Source organism: Cucurbita pepo, chromosome 1 (genome assembly GCF_057944985.1).
Source record: "Cucurbita pepo subsp. pepo isolate OVF chromosome 1, ASM5794498v1, whole genome shotgun sequence".
In the NCBI taxonomy this organism is placed as follows: domain Eukaryota; kingdom Viridiplantae; phylum Streptophyta; class Magnoliopsida; order Cucurbitales; family Cucurbitaceae; genus Cucurbita; species Cucurbita pepo.
Genome location: NC_141798.1, coordinates 13,133,344 through 13,154,486, shown reverse-complemented (window position 1 = coordinate 13,154,486; position 21,143 = coordinate 13,133,344). Strand labels below are relative to the sequence as shown.

The 21,143-nt window shown below is 36.9% G+C and overlaps 2 protein-coding genes across 2 annotated transcripts; both read right to left on the bottom strand.

Moving 5' to 3' along the window:
* Window positions 1–209: 209 nt before the first annotated feature.
* Window positions 210–6,322, bottom strand: LOC147794802 (uncharacterized). The gene is made up of 8 exons (XM_087124394.1): window positions 6,290–6,322; window positions 5,508–6,227; window positions 4,738–4,927; window positions 3,881–4,224; window positions 3,600–3,790; window positions 920–1,043; window positions 343–531; window positions 210–290 (listed from the first exon to the last, which is right to left on the bottom strand). The coding sequence occupies exons 1-8, from the start codon at window positions 6,320–6,322 to the stop codon at window positions 210–212; spliced, it is 1,872 nt and encodes a 623-aa protein (XP_086980520.1).
* An 8,543-nt stretch (window positions 6,323–14,865) lies between these two features.
* LOC111778715 (protein MIZU-KUSSEI 1) lies at window positions 14,866–15,862 on the bottom strand. The gene has a single exon (XM_023658691.2). It carries the CDS (start codon window positions 15,771–15,773, stop codon window positions 15,057–15,059), a length of 717 nt encoding a protein of 238 aa, XP_023514459.2. The 5' UTR covers window positions 15,774–15,862; the 3' UTR covers window positions 14,866–15,056.
* Window positions 15,863–21,143: the final 5,281 nt, after the last annotated feature.

Below are 21,143 nucleotides of genomic sequence, written 5' to 3'. Positions count from 1 at the left end.
ATCATCTTCCCCCTCTTCAAAAGGATTCGTCCTCGAATCAGAAAAATCATCACCTACATCAAAAAGACTCAAGTTAGCAACATTGAAAGTAGAATGTACTGAAAAGTCTCCGGGAAGATCAACTTTGTAACGGAACCGGAAAAAAAAAAAAAAAAAGAATGATGGTCATTGGCAGAGCCGAAAACTCCGGCGAACGCTGGAGTTTTCGCTCACACACGACCCACAAAGGGCGGCTGAGGGCTGGGATGCCACAAAATCGTGTCCCCGACCTTCAGCCACCCTGAAAGAACCTGCAAAGAAACGAAAACGGTAAGGAAAAAGGAGAGAGAACAGAAAACTGACGGAACTCCGGCGAAGCCGAATCGTACGAATCGACGTCGAAAACCCCCATTTCACACCACAAAAGTAATCCCAGAACCCTTTACACACATCAGGAGTAGGTTCTACGCGAATCCCGTACGCTGAACACCGTCGGCAAGGAAGACGGAACGGCGGACTTCCGAGCTTCTCCAGATCCGGGAGTGCGAGGCCCTTACCAACGAAATCGGTACCAAAAATGGGGTTAGGGTGAAGGATAAGCTCGGGAACGGGGAAAAAAAGAGGGAAAAAGGACGTCGGGACGACGTTGTCGAAGAGAGAGAGGGACCGCCGGAAAATCGCGCAGGCAGTCGGGCGAAGAGGACGAAGTCTGACCCACGATCTGGATCTGGAAACCCGAACCGAACCCCGTACCTTCGGTCAGCCCAGAACCCATCCACCCGCGGCCCGTCACCCGCGAGCCGGCCCATCACCGCGCGGCCCGTCACCTACGTTCAGTCCGAGACCCGCGAGCGGCCCGTTAACCCGCGCCTCGACCCGAGATGCCTGCACACGCGTCGCTCTCGGATTGTGCCACGTGTCACGTCTGCAGCGCGGCTACTCTCGGCTCAGGCGGCTTCATCGGCTCGGTGGTGGCTCGGCAGCTCCAGCGGCTTATTGGGCTCGGAAAACCTGTTTCCAGCCCGTTTGACACCGTTCCGACCCTCCCGGACCTGGTTTCGGTCCTGTTTAAGGTAAAAGGGAACATTTTAAGGTCGTATTTCACAAATTCCAGTTGGGAATTTATTCTTATTTGTGAAATACTAACGGAAGTGACTCATGAACCAATAGGAACCAACCACCAACGGAAGCGTAGAACGTCCACGAGGAGCTAGGAGCTTACGTTATATTCTAGGGAGTACTTCGGCTAAGGCCTACCATGTAAGTGGCTCACCCGTTGTAGGTTACGCGTTAATTGCTGTATGTTGGCACGTGCCCATGGTTATGCACGTGCCATTAAATTGTATGCTAGCTTAATGTGCTTAAGTACGAAATCATGTGAACGTGAATGTATGTTGTTTATGCTGCTTAGTTGATGTGATATGAATGCATGTGACGATGTGTGACCCTTGTAAGATTATGGCTTGTTGTATGAGTATTGAAATGTAACTGAATGAATTGTATGACATGAAATACGGTAAATTGCATGATACATAACCCCGCTAGGAATATGTATGATATGTAACGAAATGAGAATGAGAATGAGAATGACATGTAAGCATGAAAACGTGACACGAGGTTATGTTCATTAAATGATGACTGTAGGACTAGTGGGACCTCATGCATATTGTGTGATCATGCATTTGGGGGGATACCCCTATCCCGACTAGTGGGACCTCATGCATATTGTGTGATCATGCATTTGGGGGGATACCCCTATCCCATCACGAGGGTACGGACGCGTACATCCAAATGGCAGGACCACGATCGTTATGCCCTACATAGCGCTGCCGTGACGGTTTTAGTTTTAACGGGTCCCGGTGGGCCCCCAGAGCATGCCCACCGGCTAGGGACAGTGGCCCAGCGGTGTGCGAACTAGCTGGTGAGCCCATACTCGCACGTATGGGCTGCGTGTAGAGTATATGGTACACGTCCACGATTACCTGTTAGGATTACACCGTAGGAAAAACGAAACGAAACGATAGGTCCCATCATTTCATTGCATGTGTTTGTCGCATAACCCCGATAGGGGGTCACTTACTAAGTATTCTAGAAATACTCAAGCCTCGTGCTACTTTACTTTTGTAGATAAGGGCAAGGCACCCATGTGACAACGACGACGGCATCGTACCCCCCCAGGATCGTGGCACATGCATAGGGTAGTTGGTTGTTCTTTTTCCATTTCGTAGTCTAGGCCGAATTTGGTTGCATCATTAATATATGTTAGTATAGGATGAAAGGTATTTGCATAATAAACCTTAGGGTAGAATAAAATATGCATTTTTGGTTTCTGTTTCTTTTCCTTTCTTTCAATTTTCTCTTTTTCCCTTGTAACCATTTTTCTCTGAGGTAATAAAAGGCGAGTGCGAGTCGCATTAATGAACAGGGCCCATTAAATGTATATTTCGCATTTCAAAGTATAGTAATGACCTTAGATTAGACAGGTAAAATATTAGGGTCGTTACAAACTTTGTCTTCCACTGAGATGGGAATCGCTCCTTGCGAAAATGTATCCAAACCCAGTCACCAAGTTTAAAAATGATTTCTTTCCGTCCTTTGTTAATCTTTGAAGCAACTTTGAAATTTTGGTTCTCAATTCTCTCCGTTGCCTCCTTGTGCAATGTTTTGATCAAGTCTGCCTTACTTGTGGCTGCGTCACTCACAAACATATTAGAAGGAATAGAAGCAAATCAAGAGGCGTAAGTGGATTAAATCCATAAACAACTTCAAAAGGAGAACAATGAGTTGTTCTATGAATTGCTCTATTATATGCAAACTCTACAAATGACAAACATTCATCCAAAGACTTAATATTCTTAGAAATAATAGCCCTAAGCAATGCTCCTAATGTTCTATTAGCCACCTCAGTTTGTCCATCCGTATGAGGATGACATGTAGTTGAAAACAACAATTTGGTACCCAATTTACCCCACAATACTTTCCAAAAGTGACTTAGAAATTTAGCATCCCTATCACTAACAATTATTCTAGGGATTCCATGTAATCTTACTACTTCCCTAAAAAAAATAAGTCAGCAACATGTTTTGGATCGTCCGTCTTGTTACATGCAATAAAATGAGCCATCTTACTAAATCTGTCTACCACAACAAAAATACTATCTTTACCATTTTTAGTGTGGGGGTAAACCAAGAACAAAATCCATAGATATATTAGTCCAAGTTTCATTAGGTACATTCAAAGGAGTGTACAATCCATTTGGTTGTGATCTAGATTTAGCTTCTTTGCATTTAAAGCATTGACTACAAAATTTATGAACATCATGCTTCATTTTCGGCCAAAAGAAATGTTCATGCAACATATTATAAGTTTTATTAATCCCAAAATATCCCATTAAGCCACAACCATGTGCTTCTTTTACAAGCAAATCTCTGATAGAGCATTTAGGAATACAAAGCTTACTTTTCTTAAATAAGAATTCATGAAACATATAATAATCATCTACATCTGTTTTTGTAAGACAAGATGCATAAATAATTCCAAAGTCGTGGTCATCTCGATATAATTCTTTAATATGCTCAAATCCAAGAATTTTTGCATTAAGAGAAGTAAAAAGATTGTACCTTCTAGATAATGCATCAGCTACAACATTATCCTTACCTTGCTTATATTTGATGACATACGGAAATGTTTTAATAAACTCCACCCACTTTGCATGCCTACGGTTCAGTTTGCTTTGACCCTTAAGATACTTCAAGCTTTCATGATTAGAGTGGATCACAAATTCTCTAGGCCATAAGTAGTGTTGCCACACCTGCAATGTGCGAACTAAAGCAAACAATTCTTTATCATAGATAGGATAGTTCAATCCTACCCCATTTAGTCTTTCACTAAAATACATTACGGGTTTGCCATCCTGCATCAAAACAGCACCTATGCCCAAACCACTTGCATCACACTCAATTTCAAAAGTTTTATCAAAGTTAGGCAAGACAAGTAATGGTGCATTGGTTAATTTATTCTTAAGCTCATTAAATGCATTCTCTTGCATATCTCCCCATTTAAAAACAACATTCTTTTTCATTAAGTCATTCAATGGTGCAGCTATGGTGCTAAAATCTTTTATAAATCTCCTATAGAAGCTAGCTAACCCATGAAAACTACGAACATCACTTGCATTTTGTGGTGTTGGCCAATTCCTGATTGCTTTAACTTTCTCTTCATCTACTTCTACTCCATTTTTACCAACTATGAAGCCAAGAAAGTTAACTTTTTCCATGCAAAAACTACACTTATTAAAATTAGCATAAAGTTTCTTTTTTCTAAGTGTAATCAAAACTAACTTAACATGCTCCACATGCTCATGCAAGGTCTTTGAATAAATTAAAATATCATCAAAATACACAACAACATGCTTTCCTAAATATTCTCTCAAAACGTGATTCATTAAGCGCATAAATGTACTAGGAGCATTAGTTAACCAAAAAGGCATAACAAGCCATTCATACAATCCAAACTTAGTTTTGAACGCGGTTTTTCATTCGTCTCCTACATGCATTCTAATTTGATGATATCCAGATTTCAAGTCAATCTTTGTAAATAAACATGAACCATGCAATTCATCAAGCATATCGTCTAGCCTAGGAATAGGATGTCGATACTTTACTGTGATTTTGTTGATGGCTCTACAATCCATGCACATGCGCCACGTTCCATCTTTCTTTGGCACCAATAAGACTGGTACAGAACATGGACTCAAACTCTCTCGTATATAGCCCTTCTCCATAAGCTCCTCTACTTGCCTTCGAATTTCTTTAGTCTCAGTTGGGTTGGCTCTGTAAGCTGGCCTATTAGGAATTACTGCACCTGGAATGAAGTCTATTTTATGTTCAATACCTCTAATGGGAGGTAGTTCTTTAGGGACTTCATCTTGGAATACGTCATCAAATTCCTGTAAAAGAGATTGAAACATAGTAGGCAAAAACAAATTATTATCATTAGAGACCAAACATCTTTCCTTGTACACAAGTAAAAAGATGGTTTTTTGTGAGAACATTTCCCTTCTAACCTCTCCAACTCTAGCCAAACAACTCACATTCTTTCCTTTTTTTCCAATTTCATTCTTTTTTTTACTATGGTTTTCTCGTTGACTTTTATCTATTTTTTCACTCAACTATTTTTCCTCAAACTCTTTCTTTTTTCTTCCAACTTTAATTGATCAGCAAATACATTTGCAGAACTCGAAGGTTAAGAGTGGTTTTTCTACCATCTTTTACAAAAGAATACCGATTCAAATAGCCATCATACATAACCCTCCTGTCAAATTGCCATGGTCGGCCAAGCAATATGTCTCCAGCATGCATTGGTAAAATATCACAAAGAACTTCATCTTTATATTTTCCTAAAGTAAAAGATATTAAAGCTTGAGAAGTTACCTTCATTGTTCCACTGTCATTGAGCCATTGAAGCTTGTAAGGTTTAGGATGGTGTTGGGTTGGAATTAGCAACCTTTTGATCAGCATTGTACTTACGACATTGGTGCAGCTTCCACTATCAATTACAAGAGTACAAGGAGTCCCCTTGACTAAACACCTTGTGTAAAATAAGTTGTCTCTTTGATCATCAACATCATTCTCTGTAACTTGAGTTTTAAGAAGTCTTCTGGTTACAAGTACCAAATGACTCCCATCTTCTAGTTCCTCCTCATTCTTCTGGATTTGCTCTTCAACTAGCTCATCATGGTCACTTTCCTCACTATCTGTGACAACTTGTCCATTCTTGATGATCATGACTCTCTTGTTAGGACAATCACGACTAAGATGACCAATTCCTTGACATTTCCAACATTTGATGTCTCTATTTCTTTCTCGAATCTCCTTATATTCCTCCGCTTTCTCTTTACCCTTGGAGGTCTCAGCTTTGTTCTTTTTGTCAAGATCATACTTGCCTCCAACTTTGAAATCTATCTTTTCAATATTTGCATTCTTTTTCCAAGTGTTGAAAGTAGTAGACTTTGAAATACCATACCTCTTGGAGTTCTCCTTGTCCCAAGCTAGTTGCCCTTCGATTTTAACAGCAAGGTGTAACAATTCTTGCATATCAAAGTACGCTTGCCTATCCACTTGATGAGCAAGTTGTCGGTTAAACCCACCAAGAAATCTAGCCATTGTATCTTCCTCATCTTCATCAATACATGCTCTATTCATAAGGGTCTCCATTTCTTTGTAATATTCTTCAACAGTTTTGGATCCCTGTTGTAAAGTATAGAGTTTTTGCTTGAGTACTCAAGAATAATGCTTAGGAAGGAATGTACCTTTTTCTCATTAATGTCTTCAATTCCTCCCATGTTTCAATTGGTTCTTCATAATTTCTCCTCCACTATGATTTCAAAGATGTCCACCATATAATGGCGTAATCACAAAATTCAGCCACAGCAAGCTTCAACTTTCTTTCTTCACTGAAATTGTTGCAATCGAAGACATGCTCAATCTTGCTCTCATATTGCAAATACTCCTCTAGATCAGATCTCCCATAGAAAGTTGGAATTTTTAGCTTTACTCCCCTGACTCCTTTTTCTTTTTCTCTCTCATACTGATACTCCCTCTCAATTCTTTTTTGTGCTAAAATTTCTCTACCCCTTCTTCTGACTCTTCCTCTCCCTCGACCGACATCTCTCCCTCCCCTAGGACTATGTCCCGCTAAAAGGGTGACATTGTCATCTTCTTCATTTTCAACTCCTTCATTCAAGAGTACTTCCCTCCCTTGAAGATTACCTAAGGCTATTTCAATTCGTTCCATCCGGTCTGTCAATGTACTAATAACTTGATTCAAACGAGTAATTGTTCTGACCTGTGCTTCTCTCCACCTAGCTTCATTGATCTCCCCTCCATTTCCTCCATCTTGGTTCATGATTGTACGAACAGTAGTGGAATATGTTAGAACCTCACACACTCAACTCACTGATTTTACACTCAGAGACACTCGTGTTTATACACACAAAGGTAGGCTGTTTGGGAAAGTGACTAAATTATGATCAAGGTAGGCTAATATATTGGTAAAGCAATTCTGATAGTAGCAAGCTATTCAAGACAATCAAGATAAGTTAATTATGAAATAACAACAAAATAAAACAAGACGTGAACAAAAAAATAAGGGACACGAAGATATTTTTGGATATAATTGCACATTGAAAAAAAAATTCCAAAAAGAAATGACGTGAAGATTTTAAGAACGATCTAACTCTCCTTTTTACAGAATTCGGGAAATTTAGAAGTTATCTTCAAGCGTAGATTATGAGAAAAAAAATATACATATATCAAACACAACGGTTCTAGATTTAGATGGATGAAGAAAAAGATGTGAATCGAAGTTTAGTTGATCTTCAAATAAATATGCAAATGATTTTAAAAAAATGATAAATATCGTTTATAATCACAATCGTAAGAACAAATATGATAAGATTTTTTTTTTCAAGATCTCAACGTGATCTTTAGAAAGAAAATGAGAACAAAGTGAAAAGTTGATGAATAATGGCAGAAATGACAGCAATAAAATAAATGGACAAATTTAAAGAAAAGATAAACAAGAGCAGAAATGAAAGATAAAATCAATTCTAGAGTCTACCACAAAGATGTAAGCCTAGGCTCTAATACCAAATTGATAAGGCAACCCTAATCCTCAGCCCAACGATCCAAGCTTTTGTTGAAGCAAGAACCCTTGAATCAAAGTAATTAACACCTCCTTATACGAAATTTGGATCAACCAAGAGATAAGGCTAGAATTAGATTACCTCTTATGATCGAAGATCTAGAAATCTTGGAAACCTTATTCTAAATTGAGTCACTCCAAAATCGAACTTGATCAAGGCTTGATTGAATGGCTCGAGTGCAATTCTACCACAAGAATTGCTTGAAACTTAGAAATAGCAAATATGATGCTCGGATTTCTAAGGAAAACGTCTCAATTTGAGATCTGAATTACATTCATCCACCAATCTGATTTTTACATAACATATTGTGGGTATTTATAGTCTCCCGACAAAAGTCGTTTGTGGCTGCGATTCAATCCCGATCCCCTTTAATCTCCACAAATGACGAAGTCAATTTTGACCAATTGACCATTGCAAAATGAAAACAAAAAAACAATAAAATCTTTGAACAAATGTTGATATGTTTGAGTGGCTAAAGAAATAAACTTGAAATCTATTAGGCTTCACTCGTGTAGGTTCAAACTCGTTGTTGACATTTTTAATGTTTTCCAACTTCAACCGTGCAAATATTCAATTGTCCTTCATCAATCGTATCAGCTTCTAATTCTACAAATGATGTTGAACCGAGCCGATCCAATTTTGTAGATGAAGAATGAATGTTTGTTTAATCTATTGATGCAATACGGCAAGGTTGTTGCGTATGCGTCACGCCAATTAAAAGATTATGAGAAAAATTATCCTACACATGATTTGGAATTAGCAATGGTGGTGTTCACATTAAAAATTTGGCGACACTACCTGTATGGCGAAAAGACCCAAATTTACATGGATCATAAAAGTTCAAAATACTTCTTCACACAAAAAGAATTGAACATGAGACAACGTAGATGGCTAGAGCCAGTAAAGGACTACGAAAAATTATCCTACACATGATTTGAAATTAGCAACGGTGGTGTTCGCATTAAAAATTTGGCGACACTACCTGTACGGCGAAAAGACCCAAATTTACACGGATCATAAAAGTTCAAAATACTTCTTCACACAAAAAGAATTGAACATGAGACAACGTAGATGGCTAGAGGTGGTAAAGGACTACGACATAGATATCTTGTACCAGCCTAGAAAAGCAAACGTAGTAGTAGACCCATTAAGTCGAAAAACAATACACTCGTCGGCCCTCATCACAAGGGAGCCACGAGTGCGAGATGACATAGCAGTAGTAACCGAGGAGGTTATAGCCAAGATAGCCTGACTTACAGTGGTCCCACGCTCAGACAGAGGAGCATAGACTCACAACGAGGGGACTCTAGCCTAAACAAAATCCTTGACCAGTTGACAGTAGGCCCAGTGAATAGTTTTTCTAAGACTAGAGACCATGGACTATTATGTCAAGGACGTTTATGTGTCTCAGTTGTGAGTGAAATAAGGAACACAATCCTAACCTAAGCACACAACTCACCCTTCTTGATACATCCAGGTGGTACGAAGATGTACCAAGACCTGAAACAATACTTCTGGTGGCATAGTATGAAAAAGGATATTCAAGAATACGTGAGTAAATGTCTAGTGTGCCAACAAGTAAAAGCTCCTTGAAAGAAAACAGTCGGACTACTACAACCTCTAAGCATACCGGAATGGAAAAGGGAGAAAGTCGGCACATTTCCTTCCAGGTAAAACAACATATACAGTAGACAACTGGGCTCAATTGTATGTGAAAGAAATTGTGAGGTTGCATGGAGTCCCGATATCAATAGTGTCAGATTGGGACCCGCGTTTTACGTCCACTTTTGGGACGGACTCCAAAAACCGTTCGGTACCCACCTCGACTTTAGCACTGCCTTCCACCTACAGACTGATGGCCAAACGAACCGCTAAACCAAATCTTCGAATACATGCTTCGGGCATGTGCTATGGATTTCAGGGGGAGTTGGGACACTAAACTACGTTTAATGGAATTCTCGTACAATAATAGTTTCCAAGAAACAATCGAGATGGCACCGTTTGAAGCATTATATGGAAAATGGTGTACATCCCCATTGTGCTGGGAGATCCCCATTGTGCTGGGACGAAGTAGGAGAACAAAAGCTAGTAGGACCTAAGTTGGTCCGCATCACAAACGAGGCAGTACAGAAAATTAGAGCAAAGATGTGCACCGCACAAAGTAGACAAAAGAGCTACGCCGACGTTAGGCTTAGGAACTTAGAGTTCGTAGAGGGGGACTCAATGTTCCTAAAAGTAGCTCTAAGATTCGGACGCAAGGGAAAGCTAAGCCCCCACTTTATCGAACCTTTCGAAATCTTAGAACGAATAGGTTATGTAGCATACAAACTAGCCTTACCACCTTTACTCTCGAGCATACACGATATCCATGTTGAGGAAATATATTACAGACCCTACGTATGTGATAGACTACAGACCCCTCGAGATTGAGGAAAACTTAAGTTATCAAGAGAAACTGATTAAAATCCTAGCTCGGGAAGTGAAAGCCTTATGTAATAGAAACATAGGTTTCGTCAAAGTATTGTGGCGAAACCACCCACCAAGAAAACGACGTGGGAACGAGAATCGGAAATAAAACAAAAATACCCCAAATTGATCCAGGAGTTCGAGACTTTCAAGGACGAAAATTCTTTTTTAAGGGTAGATTATGTAACAAATCAGACAAAAAAAAAATTTGTGGTCGCCGACGGAGACCCGAAAACTCTAGCGAACGCCGTAGTTTCCATTTGCACACGACCCATGAACTGCGCCCGACATTTGGATCGCCACGAAAACCAACCCCAACCTTCAGCCTTCTCGGAACAACTGCAAGAAAGGAAAACAATGAGAAAAGCAAGAGAAACAGAGAGAAAATCGAAGAAGCTCCGGCAAACGAAACCAAAACAAAAAACCGACGTCGAAATCATCGAACTACGCCACACAAACCATCCCAGAGACCTTTACACACAATAGGGATAGATTCCGAAGTTTCTTAAATGTCGTACACCATCGAAGAAGGAAGACAGAACCTCGGATTTTCGAATCCTCTTAGATCTGGGAGTTTTAGACCTTTACGAGTCAACCTAACACCATAAATGGGATTAGAAAAAAGAGGAGACTCGGAGACGAAAGAAAAAAGAGAAAAAAATGACATCAAAACGGCATTACCAAGGAGAGAGAGATTGCAGGGGAAGAAGACAAGTGCATCATGACCATACTCACCCAAAAGTAGCTCTCACAACCTCGCACAGTGACTTGCTCTTCTCGCTTTCTTCATGAAAGTTGTAGAGGGTGTTGCTAGGAAAAAGTAGGGATAAGAATTTACCTTGTCATTGTCCATAGCTCAAGTAATAATCTTTCAAAGTTGGCAGAAAACTCATTTCTTGTCGGAAAAAAATTAAAAAAAAAATCTTATTTATTGGGCTCTTCAGACCTTATCTTGTCTCGCTTCCTTTAATCTCTTCCTTCTCCTCTCCTTAAGTTAAAAGAATCTATTTTGGAAGGACGAATATGTGTGAACCCTCCAAATTTCTCATTCAAAACTCATACTCCTTACCCTTTTACGCAGAAACGAAGCTCTTTGGGCAACTCGATAGGGACATTCTCAACCCTTGACATCTTCATGAATCTTTCTTATCTCATTTCTACTAAGCTAATGGTATCTTTTAGTTTCAGTTTAAAGGATCTTGGGTGAAGAATTTGAAGTTTCTACCAAATTCATCAAAATTGGACCCATTTTCAACTTCCTTTGATTACCCTCGGTCCTTACCTCCTTTGCCTTCGTTGTCTTCATGAAAATCTATTCTCAAGCTCCTAGGAACTGAATGGAGCTAATTTGGAGGCATGACATTGCCCGTAGGCTCTAATTGAAATTTCAAGAAAATCCTTCCTTGCAACCTTGGAAGCTTGATTTGGGTGAATATGTTTGGACCACTTTCTAACTATCTGATTGTTGGGAAACTCATTGAGTAGGAACTAGCTTGAAAAAAAATGATGGTTTGTAGCTCGTGAATTTAAGGAAACTCAAAAAGAACTAGAAACAAAAGTCAACTTACTAAGTGTTTAGAAGTTCTCGTGGCTTGGTTTTTGGATTTGAGTCAAATTCAATTATTAGATGGGGAATTTTTTAAAGCTAGCTTGTTCTAAAACAAAATATGGTTCGCAAAGTAGGAGCATTTTGTAAATACTTTAAACTTTAAGATTATTTTGATGATTTATCAATTTTAATATTTTTTGTCATTTTTTTCTTCTTCATCTTGAAACTTATTTTTTACCATATGTGTAGTTTAACTTAAAATTAGAATAATGACCTTTTTAACTTACCATTTCTTTTCTAAACCTTTTTCAAGAGCCTTGAATCCTTACCAAACTTGGCTAAGATATTGAAATCACTTGAACGTCTTAGTCATATTTGGGGTCTTACAAACCCCCTAATCAAAGTCCTCTAGAGAATCATTGGGATGAAGAAGAGACTTAAAAAAAAAGGGGTAAGAAGAGATTAAATCACCCTAAACTTTCCAGCACCATAATCACGTGTTTTTTCCTCACTTAGATCAAATGCCTCATTTTGTGGGATACAAACTCAAGTTATGTAGCAAAGGATGCAAGGAAATGTCAGGACCATTATCGAGTCAAATTCGAATTCTAAATTCTAACCCGAATAATGGACCTAAGAAATTTTCAAGTTGATATTGTATTTCGATCATATAATTGAGATGGTCTTTCAAGAGAGTGTGTGGAGTGGCAGTGGATAGTCCACTAAAATCCACTCTCCTTAACCCCATTCTAGGCAAGAGACCACACAAGTGCAGAAACTAGAATTAGGTAACAGATTAACCAAGAACTCATAACTTAAAACCAATAGTTAAGAACTTAGAAGGTAGAATCTTAGGACAAAGGTCCTCCTATTCTTACTAAGGTCACTACGGTATACATACTAAATGTGAAAACACTTCTTTTAAACTTCTTTATAAAACATAATTTTGTTTTAACACACTACCATGGACTTGTGTGTTCGAAAACATATTTAAAATGACGCAACAATAGACTAAATAAAATAAATAAATGAACGATTAAATTAAAAACATTGTATTCTAGCCTAAGTCTAAGAAAAATAAATGCGGCTACCCTATGCATGTGTGATGGTCTCAAGTTGTGATGCCAACATCAGCTACCTGAAATAGAAGTAGCACGTGGCTTGAGTATTTTAAAAAATACTCAGGAAGTGACCCACTGTTGGAGTTAAATGCAAACACATATAATTTCATGAATGGGACCTATCATAACAATCTATTTTCCTACGACGGCTATCCTAACGGGCAATTGGGATGTGTACTTAATTTCCCTACACGGTCCACAAATGCAAGTATGGACCCACTAGTCGATTCGCACACCTCTTGGACCCCTTTCTAGTCGGGCGAGCATTCTCCAGGAGTTGTTGATGTTGGACAACCGTAAAGAATAACGACCGTCACGGCAGCATTATGATAAACATAGTGAACGTTCCCCTGTCTAGTAGTGTACGCGTTCATACTATTATGAAGGAATAGGAGTATCCACCCGTGCATGAACCCACAATAATGCATGAGGTTCCAACATTTTTCCATTTTCATTATTATTCACCCGCTAGTATCTTGTTCATATCATGTCATTTCTCATATCGTTTATCATATCATTCATCGTATCTTCCATGCAATTGTCGGGGTTGTATTTCATGCTAGTTCGTCGTTTTACATGTCCATCATATCATATGTTCATACATATATCATCATATCGTCTTGTTATGTCATATCATAACATTTTCTTACTTCCATGTCAGACACCCGTTAGTAATAACGACCATCACGGTAGCATTATGATAAACATAATGAACGTTTCCCTGTCTAGTAGTGTACGCATCCGTACTATCATGAAGGAATAGGAGTATCCCCAACGCATGAACACACAATAATGCACAAGGTCCCAACATTTTTCCATTTTCATTATTGTTCAATATAACCTCGCTAGAGTCTTGTTCATATCATATCATTTTCTATGTCATTTCTCATATCGTTTATCATATCACTTATCGTATCTTACATACGAATGTCAGTGTTGTATTTCATGCTAGTTTGTCGTTTTGCATGTCCATCATATCATATCGTTCATACATATATCATAACATATCGTCCTATTATGCCATATCATAACATTTTCATACTTCCAAACGTAAGAAATCTCAATACCATATCATATGTGTATCATAACAATCACATAACAAAACATATCAATAATCTCATATTTCACACCATATCCTATATCATATCGTTCTCATACCATTCTACTACATATATAACTATATATATATATATATATAGAGAGAGAGAGAGAGAGAGAGAGAGAGATTCGTCATTCCCATATCCTATCATGATCATATCATTTCGTAAACACTCCGTGGTCATGTCATTCCATATACATATCTTGGTCATATTGTTTCCTAAACTTATTAAAATCATATCGTCTCACCATAATCATATCGTTTCTATACGTAACCTTACCGTATCATTTCATCAATCTATCATAACCATAACATTTTCTATACATAACTTTATCGTATCATTTTATCAATCTATCATAACAATAGCATTTTCTATACATAACTTTATCGTATCGTCTTATCAATTTATCATAACTATAGCATTTTCTATACATAACCTTATCGAATTGTTTCATCAAACTATCATGACCATAATATTTTCTATATGTAACCTTATCGTATCGATTTATCAATCTATCATATCCATAGTGTTTTCTATACATAATCTTATCGTATCGTTTTATCAGTCTATCATAACCATAACATTTCGATACATAACCTAACCATAATGTTTGAACATATTTTAGTCCTATTGTTACATTCACATATCATAACTTATACAAATATTATTGAATATGTGAAACTTTTGAAAGTATAAAAGTATTCCTCAGATAGAGTATAAATTCAAAAGTATATTTAGGTGGACTATACAACACCCGAAAACTTCGAATATTGTGCCAATATGGGTTGCCTTTTTTTTTCTTTTTTCTTTGTTCACTCTCTTTATTGGGAGATCCCACTTTGCCACTTTTAAAAACCAAACAAAACTACTTAAATTTCTAAAGATGAAAAGAATAGTTTTGAAAAATTAATGACCACATGGAAACTAAATTGAAGGCATTAAATTGAATGGATGTAGAGTTTGGAAAGACTTAATATTATTATTGAAATATACTCATATTTAACATTATTGTTGCAAAATCCGGCAGTGTATCTCACATAAATAAAACCTTACATACGAAGCTTCACCATGGAAGGAAGTGGTTCTCATTCATTCATCCATAACCATTTGAAAGAAGAAGACCCCAACAAAGAAAATCAAACCCTGAGCAGAAAAATGCTAAGCTCAGGCCCTCCAACCCCTTCCGGGTTGATCATGTAAAAGGCCTCAGAATCCCTTGAACCCACCACTCTCTCAAAGTTAGCCCTCATGAACATCACTTCACCATCCTCCTCCTCCTCTACATCCCCATTGGCAGGCAACACTCCAGCGCCAACCGTGATGGGCCCAACAGCTCTAAGAATCCTCCACTCCTCAGCCCCACACTCGAACCTTTGTGCAACCCCATACTTCTTCCCATTGCAATACGCCCTCCAAATTGCCTCCTCCTGCAGCACCGCCTTCTTCCTCATCTCTCCTTTCGACCATCTGTCGCACTCCAACGCAATCCGGGCTGCCCCCGACGCCATCTCGCGCACGAGGGCGGTGGTCGGCATCGCCAGCTCCACCAGAAACGTAGGCTTTGAATCGCCCTTCTTCGGCTGCACGGAGAAATGCACATGCCCTCGCCTGTGCCCAAATATCGTCCCCACCACCTGATCTGATCTGGCCTTCCCGAGAGCTGCGATGGCGGACCGGAGCTTGGAGATGGAAACGATACCATGTTTGTGTTTGGGTGTGAGGTGGTTGAAGGTGAGGACTTGGTGGTCGTCTTCATTGCCGCCTTGGTTAGTGTCTTTGTTTTTGAAGTGGAAATATCTTCGGGAGAGGGAGAAGGAGGAATCGTTTGAGGATTTGGCCATCATTGTTTTCATGTTTGGAACAAGCGTTCACTTCTCTTCTCTTCTCTTCTGTGGTGGGTAAGACTAATGAGCAATGGAAGCTATGTGTTGCTTATATATAACACATTTGCCTCACCTTTCACTCTCCTGTTTTTGGTGGTTATACTTGGTGGGATTTTTTTTTTTTTTTTTTCTTTTTGGTGGTTATTTCCTATACTATATATATATATATATATATATATTCTTTTTTATGGTAAATTACATTTGTATGTGTTACACTCATAACGTTTTTTTTTTTTTTTACTAAGGAAGTGATTATAAGGATAAGTTTTAAAACTAATATATAATTTTAAATTAGGTGGGCATATTGGTCATTTCCTTTTCTATTATAGAAAATAATAAATAAGAGTACGGAATATATATATATATATATATATATACATATGGGTGTGTTGGATTAAAATAAAATGATGGTAAGAAATGAAATGAGACCCTTTTCATAAAAGGGAAGATTTTGTGGTGTATGAGTTTCAATTAGTCAGATTTTGTGGGACATTGAGGGAGTAGTTGAAGAGAATCAAAAGACAAAGAAGTTGAGCTACCCAACCTACCTCTGTGAATAATTGTGATACACACAAATCAATGGGAGTAGATAAAATGGAGGCCACAACCACATTTCCAAGCCACTTTTGTCCTTCTCTTCCATCTATTAACAAATTTTCTGATTTAGTGTTTCTAAATGCAAATTTTCTATGAGTTTTATTAATTTTTAATGATATGGTTGGAATCAAGTATTCAAGGAAAGTCTCGTCACGTTTGTCATTGTGTTTACACACGATATTCTAGTGTACTTAAAAACGGATCAAGAATATCAGTCACGCCTCCGAAAACTCCTAACAATTTTGAGAGAGAATAAGTCGTCGTCAAATTCTCCAAATGTGAATTTTTGAAGGATTGAATTTGAGTGGATCCCACCAAGATTGAAGTGGTCACGGAGTGGAATTGTCCAACTATAGTTACTTACGTACACAGTTTTCTGGGGCTAGCAGGATACTCCAACGTTTTGTGCAAGAGTTTGCTAGGATAGTTTCATCGCTCATACAGTTGACAAAGAAGGGTGTTCCATTTGTGTGGAGCAATGCATGTGACGCAATGTTTCAAGACCTAAAACAATGGTTAGTGCCGACCCAGTGCCAGAGAGCTCAGAGGGATATGTGATATATAGTGACACCTCTATGAACAGACTAGGATGCATATTGATGTAACACGATAAGGTTGTCGTGTATGTATTTCGTTAGTTGAAGGACTACGAGCAAACCTACCCCACGCACGATTTATAGTTGGTCGCGGTGGTGTTTGCACTTAAAATTTTGCTACACTACCTGATATGAACCAAAAGACATCAATTATATAATATACCACAAATGATAAGATAAGGAATCAACTACAAGGGGAATAAGATTCGGATTACCTTGTTGATCGAATATCTCAAGGCAAGAACACTTGATTGAGATTCGAATCACTCCACAAGCAAGATCGATCATATCTAGTTTGAATGACTCTTGTTGATCAAATATCTCAAACACTTGTTTGAGGTTCGAATCACTCCACAAGAAAGATTGATCATGTCGAGCTTGAATGATTCTACGTGCAATCTAAACTACATAGAATTGCAAAGAAACTATTAAATGTTTCTTTTACTATATTTTCCAAGTCTGCTTACGAATACAACATACATGGCTTTATATAGCCTCAAAATGAAACTATTAAAGGCATACCAAAAGTTTTAACATTCATACTTAATGACCATAATTAGCCATTATGTAAATGTAACCTAAAGTAAATAAAAAGTCTTAAAATACGGTAACTCTAATTATTCTAAATTGTAACCCACCCAAAATTTAGAACAATCAAACTTCATTCTTTTTCAATGTAGCATGAATTGAAACATCTTTTGATAATTTTGACAACCTTTCCTTCACATCTTCATTGAAGTATATTGTATGATTGATGTCTCTTGGTTCATATCATTCTCCACTTCTTCAAGAGGATTCGTCCTCGAATCTATTTGTGAAACTTTGCTGCAAAAAAATAAGTTATGGAAATACGAAGGACCTCACAACACTCTCTCACGAGTATACCCTCAAGGAATTTTAGGCTACTCTATTTGCACTCATGTACACAAATGAAGCTCTCATTCTCACCTCTCAATTTTTTTAGAAGAGCCTAGATTGGATTTTTTATTTTGGGTCGATTAAAAACAATAAAGATAAAAACAAATTGAAAAGAAACGCAAAGGAAACGTATATCCGATCTTGAGCCTGAAGCTCTGATACCAACTGGTAAGATAAGGAATCACTACAAGGGGAATAAGATTCGAATTACCTTGTTGATCGAATATCTCAAGGCAAGAATATTGTTTGAGATTCGAATCACTCCACAAGCAAGATCGATCTTGTCTAGCTTGAATGATTCTTGTTGATCAAATATCTCAACGTAAGAACACTTGTTTGAGATTCGAATCACTCCACAAGCAAGATTGATCATGTCGAGCTTGAATGATTCTACATGCAACCTAAACTACATAGAATTGCAAAGAAACTTAGCCATTGGCTAAAGAAAAGCACAAATGCTTCTTTCTATATTTTCAAAGTCTGCTTACAAATACAATAAATAAGACTTTATATAACCTCCAAATGAAACTACTAAAGGTCTTCCAAGAGTTGTAACATTCTACTTTATGGCCATAATTAGCCATTATGTAAATGTAACCGAAATTAAATAAAAAGTCTTAAAATACAATAACTCTAAATTACTCTAAATTGTAACCCACCCAAAATTTACAACAATCAAACTTCATTTTTCTTCAATGTAGCATGAATTGAAAACATCTTTTGATAATTTTGACAACCTTTTCTTCACATCTTCATTGAAGTATATTGTATGATTGATGTCTCTTGGTTCATATCATTCTCCACTTCTTCAAGAGGATTCGTCCTCGAATCTATTTGTGAAACTTTGCTGCAAAAAATAAGTTATGGAAATACAAAGGACCTCACAACACTCTCTCACGAGTATACACTCAAGGAATTTTAGGCCACTCTTTTTATACTCATTTACACAAATGAAGCTTTCATTCTCACCTCTCAAAATTTTAAATAGAGCAAAGATTCGACTTGAACTCTGGGTCGGTTAAAAACTAAAAAGATAAAAATAAATAAAAATCAAATTGAGAAAAAAAAAAACGCAAAGGAAACATATATCCGATCTTGAACCTGAAGCTCTGATACCGAATGATAAGATAAGAAAATCAATACAAGGGGAATAACATTCGGATTACCTTGTTGATCGAATATCTCAAGGCAAGAATATTGTCTGAGATTCGAATCACTCCACAAGAAAGATCGATCATGTCTAGCTTGAATGATTCTTGTTGATCAAATATTTCAAGGCAAGAACACTTGATTGAGATTCGAACACTCCACAAGCAAGATTGATCATGTCGAGCTTGAATGATTCTACATGCAATCTAAACTACATAGAATTGCAAAGAAACTTAATCATTGGCTAAAGAAAAGCACAAATGCTTCTTTTACTATATTTTCCAAGTATGCTTACGAATACAACATACATGGATTTATATAGCCTCAAAATGAAACTATTAAAGACATACCAAAAGTTGTAACATTCATACTTAATGACCATAATTAGCTATTATGTAAATGTAACCTAAAGTAAATAAAAAGCCTTAAAATACAGTAACTCTAAATTATTCTAAATTGTAACCCACCCAAAATTTACAACAATCAAACTTCATTCTTCTTCAATGTAGCATGAATTGAAACATCTTTTGATAATTTTGATAACCTTTTCTTCACATCTTCATTGAAGTATATTGTATGATTGATGTCTCTTGGTTCATATCACTACTGTATGGAGAAAAGACTCAAATTTATACCGACCACAAGAGCTTGAAGTATTTCTTCACCCAGAGAGAATTGAACATGAGACAATGAAGATGGTTAGAATTGGTGTAGGATTACGACATAGACATTCAATACATTTGATGCAACGCCGTCGTCAACCGTACAAGAGTGTCTTGCCTTAACATGAAATACTGGTAGCACAAGACTTGAGTATGTAATAAATACTTAGTGACCCCACTATTGGTATCAGGGAATACAAACACTTCAACATAAATGAGACCTATAATTTAAAATCATATTCTATTAGGTGGCCTCTACTTCGGATAAGTTGGATGTATAATACTTCTCTACACACAAACTACGTGTGCGAGTATGGACCCACAAACGGGCTCGCACACCCCTGGGTCTTCTGGTCGGGTTAGCTCCTTTGGGCTGTGGCCGAACACCCAGATTAACACTCATGCAAATGTACAAGTCTATCACATCATTTTATGAAATTGTTATAAATGATTTTTTTTTTTTTTTTTTTTTTTTTTTTTTTTTTTTTTTTGGTACCCAAAGAGATTAAGTCAGGCCTATAATAACACACTTTATTTCTCTACAAACTTAGGGTCCTTACATGATTACTTCTAGTCCTTTCATATTTATTTCCCTAGAAAATTAGGGTGATTATTACATGATTACTCCTCGTCCTTTCCACAAATGCATAATACAAATGCATAATAGTCTTAACTTTAATAATTAAATTTGTTAAAATAAAGTTTCTAAATTAATAAAATTAAAATAAAAGGGTAGATTTTTTTTTTTTTTCATGAAAATTATAGATTCTCTTTTAATGCAATTAATTTTTAGAAGATATTTCATTGAATTCAAAAATATTTTTATTCATTTGGATCTCGATTTGACCTCATCAAAATTCAGATTCAAATTTAAAGTTAGAAACTAAACAAAAATTGTAATATTATGTATTTGTTATTATTTCATATTTTTATATAAGCATTTTAAATTGTTACAAAAAAAAAAAAAAAAAAAAAAAAAAAAAAAAGTGACCTACCATCACTTACCAGACTTATAAAAGACTAAATAATTTACATTAAATCACAAAATAAATTAAAAATAATAGTTTTTCTTTTGTTGGAAAAAATTACCTTTGTAAACAAATAAATAAATAAATTAGCATAGAACTAATTTTTTTTTTTTGGACCAATCCAAAATTTCAGATGGATTAGGTTAGTGAACTAGAACAACTCGAATAGAATTCACAATTCAATCCAAGTAGATTGAGTTGTCGGGATACTTTTTTCTTTAATTATTAAAAAATGCTAAATTAATACAAATATTTTAAGCTTTATACTTTGTCTCAAAAAAATTAATTCTAAATTTTTAGAAGTTTGAATAATACCTCTAATACTTTTATGGTTAGTTTTAAATGGAAACTAGTTTAAAAAACAGAGTTAAATTTTAAAAAAATTCATTA

Excerpts from the sequence above, each read along its gene's own strand:
- LOC111778715 (XM_023658691.2), bottom strand. The coding sequence starts at position 15,773 with ATGAAAACAATGATGGCCAAATCCTCAAACGATTCCTCCTTCTCCCTC.
- LOC147794802 (XM_087124394.1), bottom strand. The coding sequence starts at position 6,322 with ATGGGAGGAATTGAAGACATTAATGAGAAAAAG. Across the intron at positions 3,791-3,880 it reads TGATGCAGGATGGCAAACCC|GTGTGGCAACACTACTTATG; the intron begins GTAATGTATTTT and ends CGCACATTGCAG. Across the intron at positions 291-342 it reads TTCGGCTTCGCCGGAGTTCC|GTTCTTTCAGGGTGGCTGAA; the intron begins GTCAGTTTTCTG and ends GTTTCTTTGCAG.